At 37.5% G+C, this 22,911-nt stretch overlaps 1 protein-coding gene across 2 annotated transcripts in view; it reads left to right on the top strand.

Annotated features, from left to right (window-relative positions):
• zbtb16a (zinc finger and BTB domain containing 16a) overlaps positions 1-21,540 on the top strand; it is a 408,749-nt gene extending 387,209 nt beyond the window's left edge. The window contains exons 7-8 of one of the 2 annotated variants that reach the window (XR_009806577.1): positions 12,009-16,993; positions 17,147-21,540. Coding sequence is in view for 1 of the 2 variants with exons in the window: in XM_061898987.1 (XP_061754971.1) it covers positions 12,009-12,238 (230 nt within the window). In the remaining variant the exon portion in view is untranslated. Of the gene's footprint in view, positions 1-12,008 lie in introns of both variants that reach the window. The other variant, XM_061898987.1, reaches the window with a different exon arrangement.
• The last annotated feature ends 1,371 nt before the right edge of the window (positions 21,541-22,911 follow it).

Raw genomic sequence — 22,911 nt, 5'->3', positions numbered from 1 at the left:
CACTGATAGAAAATTAACCATAGTTATTTGTTACTTTACCTGAAAAATAATTGAATTACAAATGGAATTATTATTTAATAAATGTAATTCATTACCAAGGAAAGTTAGTATTGCATTACTTTAAAAAAAAAAAAAAATGTAATATCTATATATCCAGTTGAGATGTTTCATGAGAGCAGAGTGCGTGTGTGCGCCTTTAAAAGGCATTGCCTGTTGCTAATTGACGTGTGACGTCAGCGCCCAAAACGAGTAGCGTTAGCTTAGCTTTGTTTATTATCTTAGACTTGCAGTTTGCGGACAGTGACCCTGTTAAATCTTGTCACTGGATTGTGTTAGCGCTTTTTAATGAAGAGATTAAATATGCTGTAGCGGTAGAAAATTGACAAATGGCTGGAGTCTCCTTGTCCACAAACGGGGTATTGTAGGGTTGCGAGCTTGACACTTCAATCATTGATTTCTTGTTCGTTATTCCCTCGTAGTAGTAGTGGTGTGTACGTGTGTTGTTTGCTGTGTGATGTTGCCTCCTTCTATTTGATATCAAGTTGATGTTAGTACGGGGCCACTTCTTGCTTTCATTAGTAAAGATGCTCTCAAGTTGACGTACAACCACATTAAAGTAGTTTTACACATGACATCAACCCAGTCAGTAACGGCATAACGAAATATCGTCTTACTCAAATAGAAGGAGGCAACATCACACAGCAAACAACGTGTGGGCTAAGTACACACATGCACACATACATGGGAACAAATCAACGAGCGAAGTGACAAGCTTGGAATCCAAACATTACCCTGTTTGCGGACAAGAAGATAAAACAGCCATCAAAGCACATTCAATGTATTTGTTTACTAACACAGGACAGTGAAAAGATTCAACAAAATTCCATCAGAGACAAAAAATAAAACACAAAAAAACTGCCGCTGCTTAGCTAACAAACACAACTGAGCTCATGCTGGGCGCTGACGTTACATGTCACTTGGCAACAGGCACCGCCATTTAAAGGCGCACACACACACTCTGCTCTCATGAAACATCTCAACTGCATATATATATATATATATATATATATATATATATATATATATACATTTGAAGTTGTTGTTTTTTTTTTTTTCAAGTAATGCAATAATAACTTACCCCAGTACTGAATTTATTTATTAAATGTATAAAAAGATTTAGAGAATAATTTATAGAAAGATTTTAGAATAATTCCATTTGCAATTGAATTACTTTTTTGGCAAAGTAACAGATTACTATAGTTAGTTAATTTTTAAGATTATTTTTTACTTTATCCCAAAGAGAGGTATTGATGATGATAAATGTTATCAGTGCCATTTGTTCGTGTGATAGCGAGCAGGATGGTGCAAAAAGTAGTAAACAATTTTTTGTATAATTTTGGTGCAGAACTGGGTAATGATGCATATTATTTTCCCAGTTTCCTTAATTTATATTCAACAAAAAACTTTTAAGAGCAATATTTATTTATGTATTCATATTATAAAATATATCACACTCTGCTCTCATGAAACATCTTAACTGCACAGCCAGATACTTGAGTTTTGTTTTTTTTTGTTTTTTTAAAGCTTCCCTTAGTAATGACATGTGTGATAGCAAGCAGGACGGTGCAAAAAGTATTGATTGATTGATTGATTGAAACGTTTATTAGTAGATTGCACAGTACAGTACATATTCCATACAATTGACCACTAAATGGTAACACCTGAATAAGTTTTTCAACATGTTTAAGTCGGGGTCCACGTTAATCAATTCATGGTAAAAGTAGTAAACAAGTTTTGTGTAATTTTGGTGCAAAACTGGGTAAAGATATTATTTTTGTACAGTTTCCTTAACTCATATTCAATTTTTTAAAAGTGTATCGCAATGTTTGTTTTTATTTAAGTATTTATATTATAAAATATCATCACACTCTGCTCTCATTAAACGTCTCTCAATTGCATATGCCAGATATTTTAGCTTTTTTTTTTTTCAAAGTGCAATAACACATTATTACTTTCTTTTCTAATCAAACTAAAAATAATTCAATGACTTTCCTTTAAAAATGTATTGTCTTTTATTGTCGTCCTGCAAGCCGGTCTAAAAAGTCTCAAATACCAGCGAGGAATCAATGAAAATGAGTACAAGACAACCATTTGGTGGTACGTACACAAACATGGTCATTGTATATAATTGCAGTGAGCCCGGTGCATACTTGACAACCTTCCCGATTTTCCCAGGAGACTCCCGAGTTTCAGTGCCCTTCCCAAAAATCTCCTGGGGCAACCATTCTCCCGAATGTCTCCCAATTTCCACTCGTGCCGGCCCAGTCACATAACATCTATGGCTTTTGGAGCTCAGTCCACAACTGCCAAATATGTCTCCGTTATCCCAAAGGTTTATCTATAACCCATAAAGTAGGCAGGCACGCAGCTATTTCTCAGCATGTTTATTCAAGCCGGCACGTTTAATACACTGACACACAACATTTGGATTCCCATCATGCATTGCTTCGAAACTACGGCAAGTAGTAATGTCCAAAAACATAACAGAGACGAAGCAGAAGAACGAAGAAAAGACATGGTGACGACGAGTAAGAAGAAGAAGTACGCTTGCAAGTTCCAAAATGATTGGAAAAAAATAATTTCAGTTCATCCAGGACAGCTCGAACGGGAAAGGGTATGCTGCCTGCAAATTTTGTAGATCAGACCGGGCTCGGGATCTTTCTGTGTGATGTTTGCATGTTCTCCCCGTGAATGCGTGGGTTCCCTCCGGGTACTCCGGCTTCCTCCCACTTCCAGAGACATGCACCTGGGGATAGGTTGATTGGCAACACTAAATTGGCCCTAGTGTGTGAATGTGAGTGTGAATGTTGTCTGTCTATCTGTGTTGGCCCTGTGATGAGGTGGTGACTTGTCCAGGCCGATTGTAGCTGAGATAGGCAACAGTGCCCTCCGCGACCCCAAAAGGGAATAAGCATATATATATATATATATATATATATATATATAGGGACGGCGTGGCGAAGTGGGAGAGTAGCCGTGCGCAACCCGAGGGTCCCTGGTTTAATCCCCACCTAGTACCACCCTCGTCACGTCCGTTGTGTCCTGAGTAAGACACTTCACCCTTGCTCCTGATGGGTGCTGGTTAGCGCCTTGCATGGCAGCTCCTTCCATCGGTGTGTGAATGGGTAAATGGAAAAGTAGTGTCAAAGCGCTTTGAGTACCTTGAAGGTAGAAAAGCGCTATACAAATACAACCCATTTATTTATATACATATATATATATATATATATATGTATATATATATATAAATATATATATATATATATATGTATTTATATATATATATAAATATATATTTATAAATATATATATATGTATATATATATTTATATATATATATATATATATATATATATATATATATACATATATATATATATATACATATGTATGTATGTATATATATGTGTGTGTGTATATATATGTGTGTGTGTGTGTGTGTGTGTGTATATATATATATATGTGTGTGTATATATATATATATTTGTGTGTGTGTATATATAGATATATGTGTGTATATATGTGTATGTATATATATATATATATATGTGTGTGTATATATGTGTATGTATATAGGTATATATAAATGTGTGTATATATATGTGTATGTATATATATGTGTATATATATACTGTATATATATATGTGTGTGTATAAATACGTGTGTATATATATATATATATATATATATATGTGTGTGTGTGTGTATAAATATATGTGTATATATATATATGTATGTATATATATATATATATATATATGTATATATAGACTGTATATATATATATGTGTGTGTGTATAAATATGTGTGTATATATATGTATGTATGTGTGTATATATATATATATATATATATATATATATATATATATATATATATATATATATATATATATATATATATATCCCGCTACCCATATCCCGAAATCGGAGGCCTCAAGGTTGGCAAGTATGGCCCGGTGGTGTACGTGGTGGTGCTCTACACCCCGTGCATTGTCTTTGTGAAGGCCAAGTTCTCTCGTATTGGATCCTATTAGAAGGTGCAGGTGTGGCTAATGTTGTGTGTAAATGAGCTGGGTTTTTTTTTTTTCCTCCGACTGCATTCATTAGGAACAGGAACACATTGTTGCAGCATATGGAGCGGTGGAGGGTCCGCGGTCACACACACACACACACACACACACACACACACACACACACACAAGATGCATATCTTTGTTGCCGCGCTACAGTAAATGAATGTCTCCAAAGACTGCCTATTGATCCCAGTATATTTAGAGCCCCATAAAGATGTTGACACAGTGATAAGCTGGCGGCCCCCAAGAAGACGGAGCGAGATGCCCACCAGAATGGTGCGGGGCGGCCGCGGCTTTATGCTTTTACTCGCCATTTCCTCTCTAATTCACACGGCACAGCTCCCATCTCCCTTTCAATAAGGCAGCTGTTAAGCCACGCTATCAAGGCAGCCCGTCCAATAATTGGCTCCCGCCAACGCCCCCCCTCCACATCCAGAGGGGTGGGGGGTGGGTCGCGTTAAGCCGTAAGAGCGACGGCAGATAACGAGAGCAAGTGACAAGCTCGCCGTCAAAAGGCCACCTCACATAAAAGAGAGCAGCCTGATGGATCATTGGATCATTGACGCTCCCCCTCCCCCCCTTTTGTACGGACCACTGCCAATGGCGGATCAATACCTGTGCCGGAGACACGCGGGTGCATTTGCAATTCATTATTGGCCGCTTACGTGAGGCCACCTTGTTTACAGTCTGGTTATCAATATCAACAGCTGTCTGCGTTTATTGGCTGCAGGGCGGGGTCAAGGTCAAACAGGGGGAGGGCGACGCCTTCGCGTCGAGGCCTGATGGCTTCCGACAGCACGTCTCAAATGCCACCGGCAAAAGGTCGCCATTTACATGTCTGACTTACGCCGTAGCCGCCGGAGTGTGCGGATCGTTAGCGAGGCGACCATTGTTGATTTTAAACGTGTTCTGCTCTTTGATGTATGATTTGACAACATGGATCCGCCTCCTGGTTGATCGATGAATGAGTTGGACTGGACACTGAATAATTTTTACCGATGGCCGCGTTCAGAAAAATAACGCGGGTGGCATACTTGAGTATTTGGGATTTCTTAGTTTATTTTTAATACATTTGCAAAAATACCTCCAAAAAATAAATTAAATTAATAAATAAAATTAAAGTTGGAAAAAAATCACATTGTTATGATTGGGTATTGTGTGTAGAATTTTGAGGACACAATTGGATGCTTTACATTTTGGTTTAAGGCTGTAACATAACAAAATGTTTCCAGATGCGCCAGCTTTACTGTTCGGTGGAAACTTTGTACAACCTTTCATCGGTTGGCCATCGCAGTGTTCGTGTCTGTTTAGCCCAACTATTGATGTTAAAAATATATATATTTTCGGAATAATAGCCTTTATTATTTGTAATGGGTTTTTTAAAAACTAAAAAAAAATGTTGTTGTTTTTTTTTTTTTTTCAAATTGTCCTGTCCAGGCACTCAGGCAATCATAATGTTTATGTAGATCAGGGGTGTCAGAGTCAAGGCCTTAATGAATTATCTGTGGCCCCCAGGATGATATTTGATTAGTATTAGAACCGAATAATTTTTACCGATGGCTGCTTTCAGAAAAATAACGCGGGTGGCATACTTAGAAACTTGTGATTTCTTCGTTTGTTATTTTAAATACATTTTCAAAAATATGTAAAAAAAAATAATAATGATTAAAAAAATACAAATACATACAAATTAAATTTAACTAATAAATAAAATTAAAATTGAAAAAAAATCACATTGTCATCATTGGGTATTGTGTGTAGAATTTTGAGGACACAATTGGATGTATTACATTTTGGATTAAGGCTGTAACATAACAAAATGTTTCCAGATGCGCCAGCTTTACTGCTCAGTGGAAACATTGTACAACCTTTCATTGGTTGGCCATTGCAGTGTTCGTGCCTGTTTAGCCCAACTATTGATGTTAAAAAAATATATTTTTCGTAATAATTACCTTCATTATTTGTAACGATTTTAAAAAATATATATATTTTTTTTAAACAAGTTTTTTTTTGTTTTTTTTTTTTTTTCAAATTGTCCTGTCCAAGCACTCAGGCAATCATATTGTTGATGTAGATCAGGGGTGTCAAAGTCAAGGCCCCAATGAATTATCTGTGGCCCCCGGGATGATATTTAATTAGTATTAGAACCGAATAATTTTTCCCGCTGTCCGCGTTCAGAAAAATAACGCGGGTGGCATACTTAGGTACTTGTGATTTCTTAGTTTGTTATTTTTCATACATTTGCATAAATATCACAAAAAAAAATTACAAATAAATACAAAATTAGATTAAATTAATAATAAATTAAAATACCACATTGTCATCATAATCCAAAATGTAATACATCCAATTGTGTCCTCAAAAATCTACACACAATACCCAAGATAGATAGATATATAGATCAATACAGTACTTTATTGATCTACACATAATACCCAAGATAGATAGATAGATCAATAATGTACTTTATTAATCTATCTATCTATCTCGGGTATTTTGTGTAGAATTTTGAGGACACAATTGGATGTATTACATTTTGGATTAAGGCTGTAACATAACAAAATATTTTCAGATGCGCCAGCTTTACTGCTCAGTGGAAACATTGTACAACCTTTCATCGGTTGGCCATCGCAGTGTTCATGCCTGTTTAGCCCAACTCTTTATTAGGGATGTTAAAAAAATATATTTTCGGAATATTGGCCTTTATTAATTTAACGATTTAAAAAATATATATTTAAAAAAAAAATTTTAAACAAGTTAATTTTTTTTTTTTCAATTTCTCCTATCCAGCTACTCAGGCAATCATATTGTTGATGTAGATCAGGGGTGTCAAAGTCAAGGCCCCAATGAATTATCTGTGGCCCCCGGGATGATATTTGATCAGTATTAGAACCGAATAATTTTTACCGATGTCCGCGTTCAGAAAAATAACGCGGGTGGCATACTTAGGTACTTGTGATTTCTTGGTTTGTCATTTGTAATACATTTGCAAAAATATCTAAACAAAAAAAAACACAAATAAATACAAAATTAAATTAAGTTAATAAATAAAATTAAAATTGAAAACATCATGTTGTCATCATTGGGTATTGTGTGTAGAATTCTGAGGACACAATTGGATGTATTACATTTTGGATTAAGGCTGTAACATAACAAAATGTTTCCAGATGCGCCAGCTTTACTGCTCAGTGGAAACATTGTACAACCTTTCATCGGTTGGCCATTGCAGTGTTCATGTCTGTTTAGCCCAACTCTTTATTAGGGATGTTAGAAAAATAATGGCCTTTATTATTTGAACGATTTAAAAAAAAAACTAAAACGTTTTTTTAAACAAGTTTTTTTTTTTTTTTTCACAATTTTTCCTGTCCAGCTACTCAGGGAAATCATATTGTTAATGTAGATCAGGGGTGTCAAAGTCAAGGCCCCAATGAATTATCTGTGGCCCCCGGGATGATATTTGACTAGTATTAGAACCGGACCGCAGGCCACGGCCGCCTGCTGCTGCTTTGCACGCACCGATACCCCGTCAATTTTGGCGCTAGGAATTTTCTAAATGGGGTCCCAGGGACCCCATCAAGTCATAAAAAATGGGGTCCCACAGTACATTTTTGGGGTCCCACTTTTTTGTAAGCGTTTTGAAAACAAATGATAAACGTATTCGTTATCCTGTTGTAGCTCACATTCTATATTGTGTTTTGGAAGAAGGTTGTCATAAACGTTACTTAATTAATTAAAAACATAATACAAAAGAAAATATATTTTATGCATATGTAAATGTATTCAGTTATAAACGTTCATTCACTTTCTTCTTTCCTTCATGGATCTAAACTTCACCGCTGCCCCGGTAGTTTTTTTTCTTTATTTTTATTGTAATATTTTCAGAATGTGTTTTTTTTTTTTTTTTAAAGAAAACAATCTCAAGTTGTGTTTTTTTTTTTAATGCCATGATTATAAGAGTCCGGCCGGCGTGTGCACAGATTTTCCGCCTTGCGGCCCCTGAGCTAAAATGAGTTTGACACCTCTGATGTAGATGATCATATCTGCTGTACAGTAAACAAAAGCAGTTTTGGTGCAAAACTGGGTAAAGATGCATATTATTTTTCAACAGTTTCCTTCATTTATATTCAATAAAAAACTTTGGTATCCTGGAGTATTCAAAGTTGATTTCACTGGAACTAAGGAGCCAAGCCCAACTCCTGAAAAACAACCCCACACCATAATTCCTCCTCCACCAAATTTCACACAAAGCAGTCCGAATTGTAGCGTTCTCCTGGCAACCTCCAAACCCAGACTCGTCCATCAGATTGCCAGATGGAAAAGCGTGATTCATCAGTCCAGAGAAGACGTCTCCACTGCTCTAGAGTCCAGTGGCGACGTGCTTTACACCACTGCATCCCACGCTTTGCATTGGACTTGGTGATGTATGGCTTAGACTCAGCTGCCCGGCCATGGAAAGCCATTCCATGAAGCTCTCTGCGTACTGTACGTGGGCTAATTGGAAAGTCACGTGAAGTTCGGAGCTCTGTAGCAAAAGTCTTTGCACTATGCGCTTCAGCATCCACTGACCCCTCTCTTGTCAGTTTAGGTGGCCTACCACTTGGTGGCTGAGTTGCTGTTGTTCCCAAACTCTTCACTGTTCTTATAAAAAAATTGACTTTGGAATATTTAGGAGAGAGGAAACTTCACGACTGGATTTGTTACACAGGTGGCGTCTTATGACAGTTCCATGCTGGAAATAACTGAGAGCGGCCCATCCTTTTACAAATGTTTGTAGAAACAGTCTACAATAAAATCCAATCCAATCCACTTTATTTATACAGCACATTTAAACAACAAAATGTTTCCAAAGTGCTGCACAACAATATTAAAAAAAACCTTCAAAAACTATCCTGAGCTCTACCAATGACTGAATAAAAACAAAAAATAAAAATAAATACATATAAAACCAATATAAAAACAATAGAAAATAAATATGATTAAAAACTATTTTTAAGGGTGAAATCAATTAAAACTGTAAATAGAAATCAACATTTTAAAGCACAGAGGGAAACAGAGGACCACACAACTCACGTATAGTGTTAAAGGCCAGAGAATAGAAATGGGTCTTAAGACCAGACTTAAAACATTCCACTGTGGGAGAAGTTCGAATATGGAGTGGCAGAGTGTTCCAGGGCTTAGGCCCTGTCTCCCCTAGTTTTAAGTCTGGTCTTGGGCACCACAAGCTGGAGCTGGCTCTCGGACCTCAGAGATTGTAAGTTTGGATAAGGTCCGAGATATAATAAGGTGCCAGTCCATGTACAGCTTTAAAAACAAAGAGCAAGGTTTTAAAATCAATTTTAAACTGAACAGGGAGCCAGTGCAAACTCTTTCTTGGCCCCTGTTAAAAGTCATGCTGCTGCGTTCTGGACTAACTGCAACCGGGAGAGAGCTTTTTGGCTAATGCTAGGATAAAGTGCATTGTAGTAGTCCAGGCGACTTGAAATAAAAGCATGCAGGAATTGTTCAAAAAGGTTAAAAGATAAAAACGGTTTTACCTTTGCTAAAAGACGAAGATGCCTAAGCGCTTGATTTTATACATCAGACCAAGTGTTTTGGACACCAGATTCTCATCATTTGGATAGGTAACCAAATACTTTTTACAATATAGTGTATGATAAAATATTCTCACACTCTGCTCTCATGAAACGTCTCTCAATTGCATATACCAGATATTTTACCTTTTTTATCTATATATTTTTTTTTTAATGAAATAACACATTACTTTCCTTCGTAATAAATTAAAAATTATTATGTTTGTAATTCAATTACTTATTGGTAAAGTCACAAATAACTATAATTATTTTTAAAGTATTTTTTTGTTTTCTTTTAAGTAATATAGAAATTGATCAGAGCTGTTTATCTATTTTATAGAGCAATGGAGTTATTCATAGAACTGGCGCCCAGTGTTATTGAAAAGCAGGGGCGTCGCCAGACATATTTCACTGGGGCACGTGCCCCACTGTTGATCTGCAGTGCCCCAGTAAAAATTTCACCAATAAAAAAAAAAAAACGCTTCAGAGTTTTAAGTCTACATAACATAGACAACAGCGCACATACTACTTAGTATGGTAATTGATTGCTACTGTATTCACTCCACTAACAATGAGCACATGGCTAATTAATATGGTAATTCATTCACGTGTTGATCGAGACTTCGGTTGAGAGAGAGAGAGAGAGAGGGGCTACGAATCACTGCGTGTGGTAGGTGACGTTAGCCAACAACAATTTGTTAATTACAATATGTTGATGTTGATTTGACTCAAACTGTAACTTCTAGATAGATATCAGAAAGTTATGCGCCCGCAGCAGGAATGAGAGATGTAAGTGAAGTCCTAGCTAGCTAGGCAACATCATTGTTTAAGTTGATGCTAAGTTAGCTAACGTTCATCCTTGTATCAAGACAAACATTCATTTGCTGTACGAGCTGTCGGGGGAATTTCCAATGAACATGAAACATAATGTTGGTTATTGTCTGCTGGTTCTGCATCAATGATGATTTGGAGTAAGCGTGTGTGAGTTGAGTGCTTCTCAAATGATTTATCTTCAGGAAGAAATTTTTTTTTTCCATATCATCAAGTCGTAAGCCAATTTTTAAATCATTCAAGTTTATTTCACAGAAAAATAGCACAGTAGACTTGTCTTGTTAATCGGTGTGACTTTGACTAAAATAATCTTGTTTTGTCACCAAAAAAATGGCTACAGCTAAAGCATCTGGTTTTGTTTCCAGAAAAAATAGTAACATTTCTGTATTTGTTTTCAGAAAAATGGCTAAAAATATCGGGTTTTTGTTGCCCCATTTAGATTTTTTTTTAAATATATTTCCATGTCTGTCCTGAGTCCTCCTCCAACTTGTTAGTCGGTTTGCCTTTTGCTAAAATACTCACTAATAGTCACTAGAAAAAAGGCTAAAATAATCTGGTTTTGTTGCCACAGTTTGATTTTTTTCTCCCTAAACTTTTTTTTTTTTCATGCACACATCTGACTGCGACTCACTGAAAATGACACACAATCCACTTTTATGTCAGGACCCAGCAGTTGGGAACCACTGGTCAACTGTATAACAGTTACTGTAATATTTCCATGTCTGTCCAGAGTGATTGGCCACTTTGCAAAAATGAAAAGCAGACGTTACAGTTTACTTCTCAGAAAATGATTCCCTGAACAGACACACAACAGTTGTTCATTTATTTTACTACTATGGCTTTATTGTTTTGTGTATATTTTATAGTTTTGTGTACTTGAAATAGGATTAGCCACATTACCATTAATGGAAATTAAATAATATAAAAGAACCCAGAGATGTAGGGGTGCTTTATTTTTTGTTTTACTTTTGTAGATGTTAAATTTGCAGATGATTACTGCAATATATATTTCAAAAACATTCATTGCTCTTCCTTTTTGCTTTTACCAGTAGCAGTTTAGAAGTCTGGAGTAAAAAAGTGCACAAGTAGGTCAAATGCATTAGTTAATTTCAGGTGGTTAATCAAAGATCCATACAACATAATCTGATATGATTTCATAGTTTAAAGCACTATTTATGTATTTTTTATGATAAATAAGTGCAAAAAATGTTTTTGCTTGCGCGCACATGAAATTTTTGTGCCCCAGGTGTGCCCCAATACAGTATTAGGTCTAGTGACGCCCCTGTTGAAAAGTATAGATTTTTCAATTGGGAATCGTTTTGAATCGAGAATTGGTTCTGAATCGGATCGTGTGGTGTGGTGCTCGAAGATCCACAGCGCCTGGTGTTTATACCCCTTTCCCACATGCTTATTAACATGTCCGCTTGTCGCGCTGCTTACGCTAACGGCTGTCTTCCCCGTGGCTCCCCAGGTGAGAAGCCATTCGAGTGCAAGCTGTGCCACCAGCGATCCAGGGACTACTCGGCCATGATCAAGCACCTGCGCACCCACAACGGCGCCTCGCCCTACCAATGCACCATCTGCCTGGAGTACTGCCCCAGCCTGTCGGCCATGCAGAAGCACATGAAGGGCCACAAGCCCGAAGACGTCCCCCCTGACTGGCGCATAGAGAAGACCTACCTGTACCTCTGCTACGTCTGAGAGGGGCTTTGGAGAAGAGAGGTGGCGGAATGGGCTTGGATGGAGGGGGGTTGGAGGAGGAGAATGTATCGAAGACGTGGAAGCGTCCAAAGACTTGTCTTGCGAAAGCGGCAAAACGACGACAAAAAGGAAGGTTGGTCAAGGAGACGCGTCCGCCGTTTAGTTCGGAATCATCGGGTCATTGCCCCACTTTGTGTTGTTACTGTGTTATTATTTCAGGTTGGCATGGAGGCGTTGCTGCTAGCAGTGTCGGCAGATTCTCAAGGGCTATCTGAACCGCCAGCAAACTGGTGGTAGATTCCTTCGTGGTCGTCGTCGTCCGCTTCCATTAGCCGTCACATTAAAAAAAAAAGTGAATCTTAAGAAGTTCATCACAGTGATGGACCGCTTTGTGTTTGTCGTAGTTGCAGTCGGCAACTAAGAACGTCTCTCGGCAGAGACCGGGGGATTTTGAGTTGTGTACTTTCTATGATAGACGCTATAAATTTAGAGAAAATCTCTGGAAATACCGCCAAAAAAAAAAAAATGTTATCGTATATTCTGAGCTCCGTGCTCCGCCCCCCCCCTCCACAAAGTTTTGTGGTAATCTCTTAAAATGTTTTGTTGTTTATCCTGCTTAAAAAAAGTGTTCATGCATTATTCACTGAAAGGTTTAAGGAAAATGTCAAGAAAGTGCCCTTACAACAACAACCCCCGGATACGCTCTCTTGCGCCTAGCCGCACCAAAATTTAGTTTGTTCTTCCTCGGCCTACGTCCTACCTTTATGCAAAGTTTTGTCATAATCAGTCGATTCGTTTTTGTGTAGTCGGCAAAAAAAGAAAACTGAATCACCCACAAAAAAACATACTTTCAGATCGTGTTCAAACAAAACCCCAATTTCCTGTGCGTCGGTAACTAGAACGTCACTCCGTACGGAGCGGAACTCCGACTTCGGGTCAAATGATCAATTTTGATACACAACCCTTCCTCTTACGTTCGTCTAAATTTCATGTATTTGTTTCAGAAGCAAAATGTGTAAAAGTGCCCTTACAATAAGAATTCAGTGTAGTCATTCTGTATCTTCACCAAAATTCAATTGAGTCTTCCTTCATTTATGTTCCACCTTTACGCCAAGTTTTGTTGAAATCGCTGAAGTCGTTTTTGCGTAGCGCGTACAAACAGATCCAAGTTCCTGTTCCTGTTAAAACATAAGCACAAACTACTTGTCTCTGCAACCGTCTGTGGACTTCCACCAAGGCCGATTTGAACTGCTTCAATCATATCCATACCAAATTTGAGTTTGTTCTTCCCTGACCCGTGTTCCACCTTTATGCCAAGTTTTGCGGAAATCAACGAAACAGTTTTTGCATAGTTAACAATAGACAGAGTGCTTATGAACAAATTTTACTTTTTCTTCCTGTTCTGTCCTTGTTGAAACACAACGCAACCTCTTTAGTGGATGAGAATATCACTCAAACAAATTGTGCATCAAATACTTTTACACACGCCTTAATTTTCTTCAGTAAGTCGCTCGTTTCATTCACTCGGTGATGAAAAAAAAAAAAATGAAAATGTTTAAGTGCCCTTACAACAAAAATGTCTTATTCGTATCTATACCAAAACGTAATTAATTATTCTTTGATTTTGTCCCACCTTTTCACGCAAAGTTCCTGTTCCTGGTCGGTTTATGTTCCAACTTTTTGGTGGTGACCACTGGAAGGCCAGACCTCAACCAAGGTCAAAGTTGGATTAAATTGAACATCTTTAGAAATGCTTGACATACTAATCATACGCCTAAATTATCCCTGTAGGATCCATGGATTATTAACTCGGCTACCCACTGAGAATGAAAATGTCTAAAAGTGCCCTTAAAACAAGAATTCCGTATCTGCACCAAAATTCAATGGACTCTTCCTTAATTTATGTTCAACCTTTTTGCCAAGTTTTGTCAAAATCGGTGAAGTGTTTTTTTGCGTAGCGCATGCAAAACGGATCAATGTTTATGTTCTTGTTTGAACATAACCACAACCTTCTTGGTGGACCACATTGTCACCACAACTGACAGCGGACCTAAACCAAATCCGATTTGGTTAAAATTGTATCAAATCTTATCCTCTTAGGATCGTTAGAATCCTTGATTAAGTAGGACCAGGTCTAAAAGTGCCCCTACAATTCCGCACCAAAATAAAATTGGTTCTTCCTTCAACAAATCGTACTTCTTATCATCTTCCGATCTTCAAAATCTTTGATTCTGACGATCCTCCTAGGATCGTTAGAATCCTTGATTAAGTAGGACCAGGTCTAAAAGTGCCCTTACAACAAGAATTCCGCACCAAAATAATATTAGTTCCTCCTTCAACAAATCGTACTTCTTATCATCTTCCGATCGTCAAAATCTTTGACTCTGTGATTCAAAAGGAAAATGCCAAAAAATTATCCTCACAACAAGGATTCCAATTCGGCACCAAAATTGAACTGGATCTTCTACCACTTTACTCAAAAAGTTGTTTTTGCGCAGCGCCTCAAAACATATGAAAGTTCCTGTTCTGGTTCCTGTTCACATGATCACAACCTCCTTGGTGGACTTCATTGACTGCGACCTTCGCCAAGTTGAACAACTCAAATTTGGATCAAATCTTATCCTCTTAGGATCGTTAGAATCCTTGATTAAGTAGGACCAGGTCTAAAAGTGCCCTTACAACAAGAATTCCGCACCAAAATAAAATTGGTTCTTCCTTCAACAAATCGTACTTCTTATCATCTTCCGATCTTCAAACTCTTTGACTCTGTGATTCAAAAGGAAAATGCCAAAAAGTATCCTCACAACAAAAATTCCAAATCAGCACCAAAATTTAACATTTATCTTCTACCACATTACTCAAAGAGTTGTTTTTGCGTAGCACCTATAAACATATGAAACTTCCTGTTCCGGTTCCTGTTCACATGACCACAACCTCCTGGGTGGACTACATTGACTGCAGACCTTCGCCAAGTTGAACGACTCAAATTTGGATCAAATCTTATCCTCTTAGGATCGTTACAATCCTTGATTGAGTAGGACCAGGTCTAAAAGTGCCCTTACAACAAGAATTCCGCACCAAAATAAAATTGGTTCTTCCTTCAACAAATCGTACTTCTTATAATGTTCCGATCGTCGAATTCTTTGACTCGGTGATTCAAAAGGAAAATTCCAAAAAGTATCCTCACAACAAGAATTCCAAATCGGCACCAAAATTTAACTGGTTCTTCAATCCAACTTTACTCAAAAAGTTGTTTTTGCGTAGCGCCTCTACACATATGAAAGTTCCTGTTCCGGTTCCTGTTCACATGACCACAACCTGCTTGGTAGACTACATTGACTGCAGACCTCCGCCAAGTTGAACAACTCAAATTTGGATCAAATCTTATCCTCTTAGGATCGTTAGAATCCTTGATTAAGTAGGACCAGGACTCAAAGTGCCCTTACAACAAGAATTCCGCACCAAAATAAAATTGGTTCTTCCTTCAAAGCTTGTGTTCCGGTTCCTGTTCCCATGACCACAACCTCCTTGGTGGACCACATTGACTGGAGACCTTTGTCAAGTTGAACGACTCAATTTTGGATCAAATCTTATCTTCTTAGGATCGTTAGAATCCTTGATTAAGTAGGACCAGGTCTAAAAGTTCCCTTACAACAAAAATTCCGCACCAAAACAAAAATCGTTCTTCCTTCAACAAATCGTACTTCTTATCATATTCCGATCTTCAAACTCTTTGACTCTGTGATTCAAAAGGAAAATGCCAAAAATTATCCTCACAACAAGGATTCCAATTCGGCACCAAAATTGAACTGGATCTTCTACCACTTTACTCAAAAAGTTGTTTTTGCGCAGCGCCTCAAAACTTATGAAAGTTCCTGTTCTGGTTCCTGTTCACATGATCACAACCTCCTTGGTGGACTTCATTGACTGCGACCTTCGCCAAGTTGAACAACTCAAATTTGGATCAAATGTTATCCTCTTAGGATCGTTAGAATCCTTGATTAAGTAGGACCAGGTCTAAAAGTTCCCTTACAACAAGAATTCCGCACCAAAATAAAATTGGTTCTTCCTTCAACAAATCGTACTTCTTATCATCTTCCGATCTTCAAAATTCTTGATTCTGACTATCCGCCTAGGATCGTTACAATCCTTGATTAAGTAGGACCAGGTCTAAAAGTGCCCTTACAACAAGAATTCCGCACCAAAATAAAATTGGTTCTTCCTTCAAAGCTTGTGTTCCGGTACCTGTTCCCATGACCACAACCTCCTTGGTGGACCACATTGACTGGAGACCTTTGTCAAGTTGAACGACTCAATTTTGGATCAAATCTTATCTTCTTAGGATCGTTAGAATCCTTGATTAAGCAGGACCAGGTCTAAAAGTTCCCTTACAACAAAAATTCCGCACCAAAATAAAAATCGTTCTTCCTTCAACAAATCGTACTTCTTATCATATTCCGATCTTCAAACTCTTTGACTCTGTGATTCAAAAGGAAAATGCCAAAAATTATCCTCACAACAAGGATTCCAATTCAGCACCAAAATGGAACTGGATCTTCTACCACTTTACTCAAAAAGTTGTTTTTGCGTAGCGCCTCAAAACTTATGAAAGTTCCTGTTCTGGTTCCTGTTCACATGATCACAACCTCCTTGGTGGACTTCATTGACTGCGACCTTCGCCAAGTTGAACAACTCAAATTTGGATCAAGTGTTATCCTCTTAGGATCGTTAGAATCCTTGATTAAGTAGGACCAGGTCTAAAAGTTCCCTTACAAAAAGAATTCCGCACCAAAATAAAATTGGTTCTTCCTTCAACAAATCTTACTTCTTATCATCTTCCGATCTTCAAAATCTTTGATTCTGACTATCCGCCTAGGATCGTTAGAATCGTTAGAATCCTAGGACCAGGTCTAAAAGTGCCCTTACAACAATTCCGCACCAAAATAAAATTGGTCCTTCCTTGAAAAGTGGAGAGTCCCGGTCATAAACTGGAATGTTCCTGGTTTTTCCTCGATAGCCCCTGAGAATCAGCAGAGGAGGCGTTGGGAATATGCAGTAAAAGTCCTTGAACTCGTTAGTTCGGTTGATTGTTGGGAACGGGGGCCGGGAGGGGGGGTGGGGGGGTTTCGTGCTGCTTTGTTTTTCCCCCCACTCCCCCGCTCCTTACCCGCCGCCACTCATCCGTGGTCTTCCCGGTACCGCCAGGTACCTTCACCCCGACCCCCTCCCACGAGGAGGCCAAAGGCTGACTTATTTTATATTTTGCGTTTCGCCATTATCGTACTTCCTCATATCACGGCTTCATTGCACAGGTTACCACGACAACAGTCTCTGTTGGATGGACGCTCGTTAAGCCCGGCAGTAACAGGACCGGGGACGCTCGTTATCTCACACTAACCGCCACACGCTTTTGCCAGGACCCGTAAGGCCGCTCTCCAAGTAGCGAACGTCGGAACGTGAAAGACTCGCCCGGCCGGTGTCGGGGCAGGAAGCCGGGGATTCCCGACTTCCCTTAAAGGCATCATCAGGAAGGAAGCGAGGGTCGGAATCCCCGATTGGACGACAAAGACGACTTAAATCAACTCTTTCTCTGTGGTTTCATCGCCTCTTCTCCTTTTTTGTTTGTCTCGTGTGAACTCCGACACATCATACTTGAATTACCTCATTTTGTGACCTCATCTCTTAGTTCGGACTTCCCACCTTTTGTCGAGTCGGAAAGATGCATTGCACAGCGTGATTTTTTTTAAGTGCCGCAGTGATGAGACTTATGTGAGTATGAGTGTTTCATTTTTTTTTTGTGTGTGTATTGTTACCAAACTTGGTATTATTATTGTTATTATTAATCCCGTTTGTTGAAGAGTCGGAAGGTTGTTTTTTTGTTGATGTTGTTGTTGTTCTCAAAAAAAAAGCTACCTCTCTAAGTTCATTTTCTGGCAAAAAAAAAAGCACATTTTTTTGTTTTGGTTTTTTTTTCCATCCTTGCTACTTCATGTCATGCTTCATGTTTTTTTTTTCCTCTGAAAAAGTTGATTTAAATGATTGTACATAAAAGGTGATGATAGTAGAGGTCGGGTCGGGTTTTAGGGGGCGAGAAAAAAAATGTTGGAAGCCTTAAAAGTGACGATGGAGGAAAGGAGGAAGCACTCGTGCTCAGTTCAAGGGCGTACGAAAGCACCCAAGCAGTGAAACTTGAACATATGTGAATAGTTTTGTAATGTGAAGGCACCGGATGGATGTCGGTCATCTTTTGTTTCTTAGTAAATCATCCAAACAAAAGAAAACAACGAGGAAAAAAAAGAGCCAACGGAGGCAATTTGATATCAAATTGTGATATTTTTGTATTTCGTGTCAAGTCTTTTTATTTTTTATTTTTTTTGTGGAGAGTTAAAGCAGGGCACAAATATTTGTATTTTTGGTCTTTTTCCCTGGGTGTGAATCTCTTATTTTTTTATTTTTTGTTGCCTTGCTCTTCTTGGTAATGGTGTAAAAAATATTGTAAGAATACAAATAATATTAATAATAATAATATTAATAATAAGTGTTGCTTTCTGGATGTCAATTGTAGGTGAAGGACTGAATCTAACCACCTTCTTTTTTTCCTTTTTCTTCCAATTATTATTTTGTCGTCGTTAATGTGACAAAGAAGAGAGAAAAAAAAATAGCCAACCAATAATTCACCGTTTTCTCAATCAAACTTGACTGTGGGCGTATTATTTTTGTGTTTTTTTGTACTTGAAGTTATATATAAAAAAACAAAAAAAACAAAACGAAGGGATGGTTGGCGCGTTTTGTTGATGTCTTGCCATTGGATTCTCTCTCCAACACTGTGAGCCCGAGGGGGCGGGGCTTTTTTGTCGTAACTCCACCCACAAATACAATAACAAAGAAGAGTAAGACACTCCCACCATGCAACACTCTCGTGACCCCGTGACCCTTCACCGCGTCATCGTACTCTGAATGTTTTCTACGGTTTTTCGTGCGGGTGAAGGAGTGTGTCGCTACTGTGTGTGTGTGTGTGTGTGTGTGTGCGCGCGTGTGTGTGTGTGTTTTAGTGGGAAAATGCACTAATCAAAATAAAATTATATTCTATGCCACTGTTTTTTCTCTATGTTGGTAAAAGATACAAAATATAAACACGTCAGCATCGATGTCGTTCTTCCCTCCCCCTGCGTGTTCCTCTTGTGTGCCTAAAAAGAATCCACCTGTATTTTCACGTGAACATTTTGCTAGAAAATTTCTAAATAAAACGCCAGCACCCTTGGGATGTCATGACACTCATACAGTGGGGCAAAAAAGTATTTAGTCAGCCACCGATTGTGCAAGTTCTCCCACTTAAAATGATGACAGAGGTCTGTAATTTTCATCATAGGTACACTTCAACTGTGAGAGACAGAATGTGGGAAAAAAAATCCAGGAATTCACATTGTAGGAATTTTAAAGAATTTATTTGTAAATGATGGTGGAAAATAAGTATTTGGTCAACCATTCAAAGCTCTCACTGATGGAAGGAGGTTTTGACTCAAAATCTCACGATACATGGCCCCATTCATTCTTTCCTTAACACGGATCAATCGTCCTGTACCCTTAGCAAAAAAAAAACAGCCCCAAAGCACGATGTTTCCACCTCCATGCTTCACAGTAGGTGTGGTGTTCTTGGGATGCAACTCAGTATTCTTCTTCCTCCAAACACCACGAGTTGAGTTTATACCAAAATGTTCTATTTTGGTTTCATCTGACCACATGACATTCTCCCAATCCTCTGCTGTATCGTCCATGTATCCATTTTGGTATAAACTCAACTCGTCGTGTTTGGAGGAAGAAGAATACTGAGTTGCATCCCAAGAACAACATACCTACTGTGACGCATGGGGGTGGAAACATCATGCTTTGGGGCTGTTTTTCTGCTAAGAGGACAGGAAGATTGATCCGTGTTAAGGAAAGAATGAATGGGGCCATCTATCGTGAGATTTTAAGCCAAAACCTCCTTCCATCAGTGAGAGCTTTAAATGGTTGACCAAAAACTTATTTTCCACCATAATTTACAAATAAATTCTTTGAAATTCCTACAATGTGAATTCATGGATTTTTTTTTCACATTCTGTCTCTCACAGTTGAAGTGTACCTATGATGAAAATTACAGACCTCTGTCATCATTTTAAGTGGGAGAACTTGCACAATCGCTGGCTGACTAAATACTTTTTTGCCCCACTGTACATGACCTTATTTTGTTTTCCATTTGAGGGCTGTTTATGCTATGAGAATTGCATTCGAACTTGAAGACTGCAAACATTTATTAGAAAAAGACTTTTTTAAATAATCAGCATGAGAAGACACTTGATGCATTTTTTTTTAATTATTTTTGTTCTTCAAACCAGCAACAGGTTTGCTGTCTAACAATAATGCGCTTGGAAACAATTGAGTTTTAAAAAACAAAACAGACAGGAGCCTATAAAGTACTTTTTTTTGTTTGTTTTTTATGTTTAATGTTATTTTTGTACATGATGCATTTAAGGGGTGTGGGACAAGAGGGACTCATGGCATCCCCCGGAGCTGGCACTATTGTTTTTAGTTTTTTTGTTTTAATTTTTGTGCTTTTTTCCCCCTTCCGGTTGAATTGCCATTTCACATGCCATTGAGGGTTAGATGTAAACGTAAAAAAAAGAAAGCACCAAGTATTTTTCTAACTTAGCACTGAGGACCAACAAGTTTGCCGTGTCGGACCAAGCGTTGCGAAACTTTTAATCGTAACAGCTTTTTTTTTTCTTTTTTTTTTTTCTTTCCCTCCCTCTCTTTCTATGTCGTCTTTGGCTTGTCTGTGCAACTTCGCTCCTCCTCCATTGTAACGACCGCACAAGTCGCTCTGTATTATTAAGAAAATTAAGAAATATAGTGTTTTTGTGTTGTTGTTTTTTTATTTTATTATTATGATGATGATTTGAATTGTTATAGTTTTGTCTACCTCAGCACCTAATCTTAGCCTAATCTTAGAAGGTGCCCAATTATTATTTTTTAAATTGTTTCACTTTGTTCTCTTTATTGTTTTGTTTTTCGGGGAGGGGGTGCATTAGAGCTTTGCAAAAAAAGAAAAAGAAAAAAAAAAAAAAAAGGTTCTTTGTCTTTTCCAGCGACAATGTGCTATTTTCCTCCCCTGTGGCCGTTTTCATATCTATAGCCACCGCCTGTTGATATAAAAGTTGTTTTTGTTTCCATGTAGAATCAAACACATCTCTTTGTAACATTTCAGTGTTCTCTGATGGAGTGTGAAGAAAAAAAAAAAAAGGACAATAAAAGATTTAATGCTGCAGGTCCTTCCATGTTGTCACTAAAAGTTAATGTGGTGCCTTTTTGAGGATTTATTTCTTCTACTGTTCTAACAGTGTGACTGTCGTTTTGTAGTGGATTATTTGAAAAAAAAAAAAAAAAGATTTATGGGTCTCGTAATTTAAAAAAAGGGGAAAAAATGTTCAATTGTACAAAAGTTGCAGTCAGAGGAAATAAACAATGGACTTTATGTCAATTGTCTTTACTTTGTTTAAGATATTACTTGCCTAACTTAAATACCATGGTTCCTCTTAAAAGTAACTATTTTTAAAAAGTTTTTTTTTAAAAAGTAATATTTATCAAATTTTTCCCATGTGTTTGCAGATTAAATGTTTTTTATTGTATATTTTTTATTTATGTGTATAATTTATTAAAACCTTGTTAACCACGTTAAATTACAGTAGTGCAGTTTATTAATTACAAAACAAGGCTGATCTTTTATTAAACGAGTAGATTTAATATTTTAGGCCACTGTAACATTACACACGGTTTGAACAGTGTCACTGTGTTTGAATGTATAGGAAGATAAGACATTAACCCCTTTATTAAGCGGTTCTTCGGCATACCACTAGATCAGGGGTGTCCAAACGAGCCGGTGTCTTCCATTTGGCCCGCGAGACGTCGTAAATTCAATAAAACATTTTCTAATCGATTTCAAATATGCCGCCACCTTGTCAAGATTGAGAGTCAAACAGATTAATGACCCTGAGAAAACATAGTGCTATGAGCACAGCATTTACATATATGACACAATGCAAACAACCTTCCCTAGTCATGGTGCAAAACCAAAATTGCAATTAACATAGAGGTCAACGCACATAACACAACCTGCTCATTGAACTTAGTGGATATTATTTAAAAAAACATCCAAGCACCATTCGAAATAGTAATTTACACCAATTTGAATCCATTCGAGTACATGTTGGGGAAAATGTAAAAGACTCTCTCCACTTATCCATGTTTGGCGCATTTTACCTGCTTGATATTTGATTGATTGATTACAAAACTTTAAGGAAGTCTTTACGGAAGTAAACAAGGTAGGAGTCGAACTTTCACATTATCTTAATATCCAATCATATTACTTATATATCCATTACAATAATATAATATGTACACACACACACACACACACAGATATATATATATATATATACACATATTTACATATATATTATGTATGTATATGTATACATATATGTGTTTATATATACATATATATATGTATATATATAAACCTATATCTAAATATATAGGTTATATATATTTGTATATAAAAATGTTTATATATGTACACATATATATGTATATATATACACAGTATGTGTATATATACATATATATATTTATTATGT

This window comes from Nerophis ophidion, linkage group LG04, assembly GCF_033978795.1.
Source record: "Nerophis ophidion isolate RoL-2023_Sa linkage group LG04, RoL_Noph_v1.0, whole genome shotgun sequence".
Classification (NCBI taxonomy): Eukaryota; Metazoa; Chordata; class Actinopteri; order Syngnathiformes; family Syngnathidae; genus Nerophis; species Nerophis ophidion.
The sequence above is the reverse complement of the archived record's forward strand: the minus strand, read 5'-3'. Positions and strand labels throughout refer to the sequence as shown.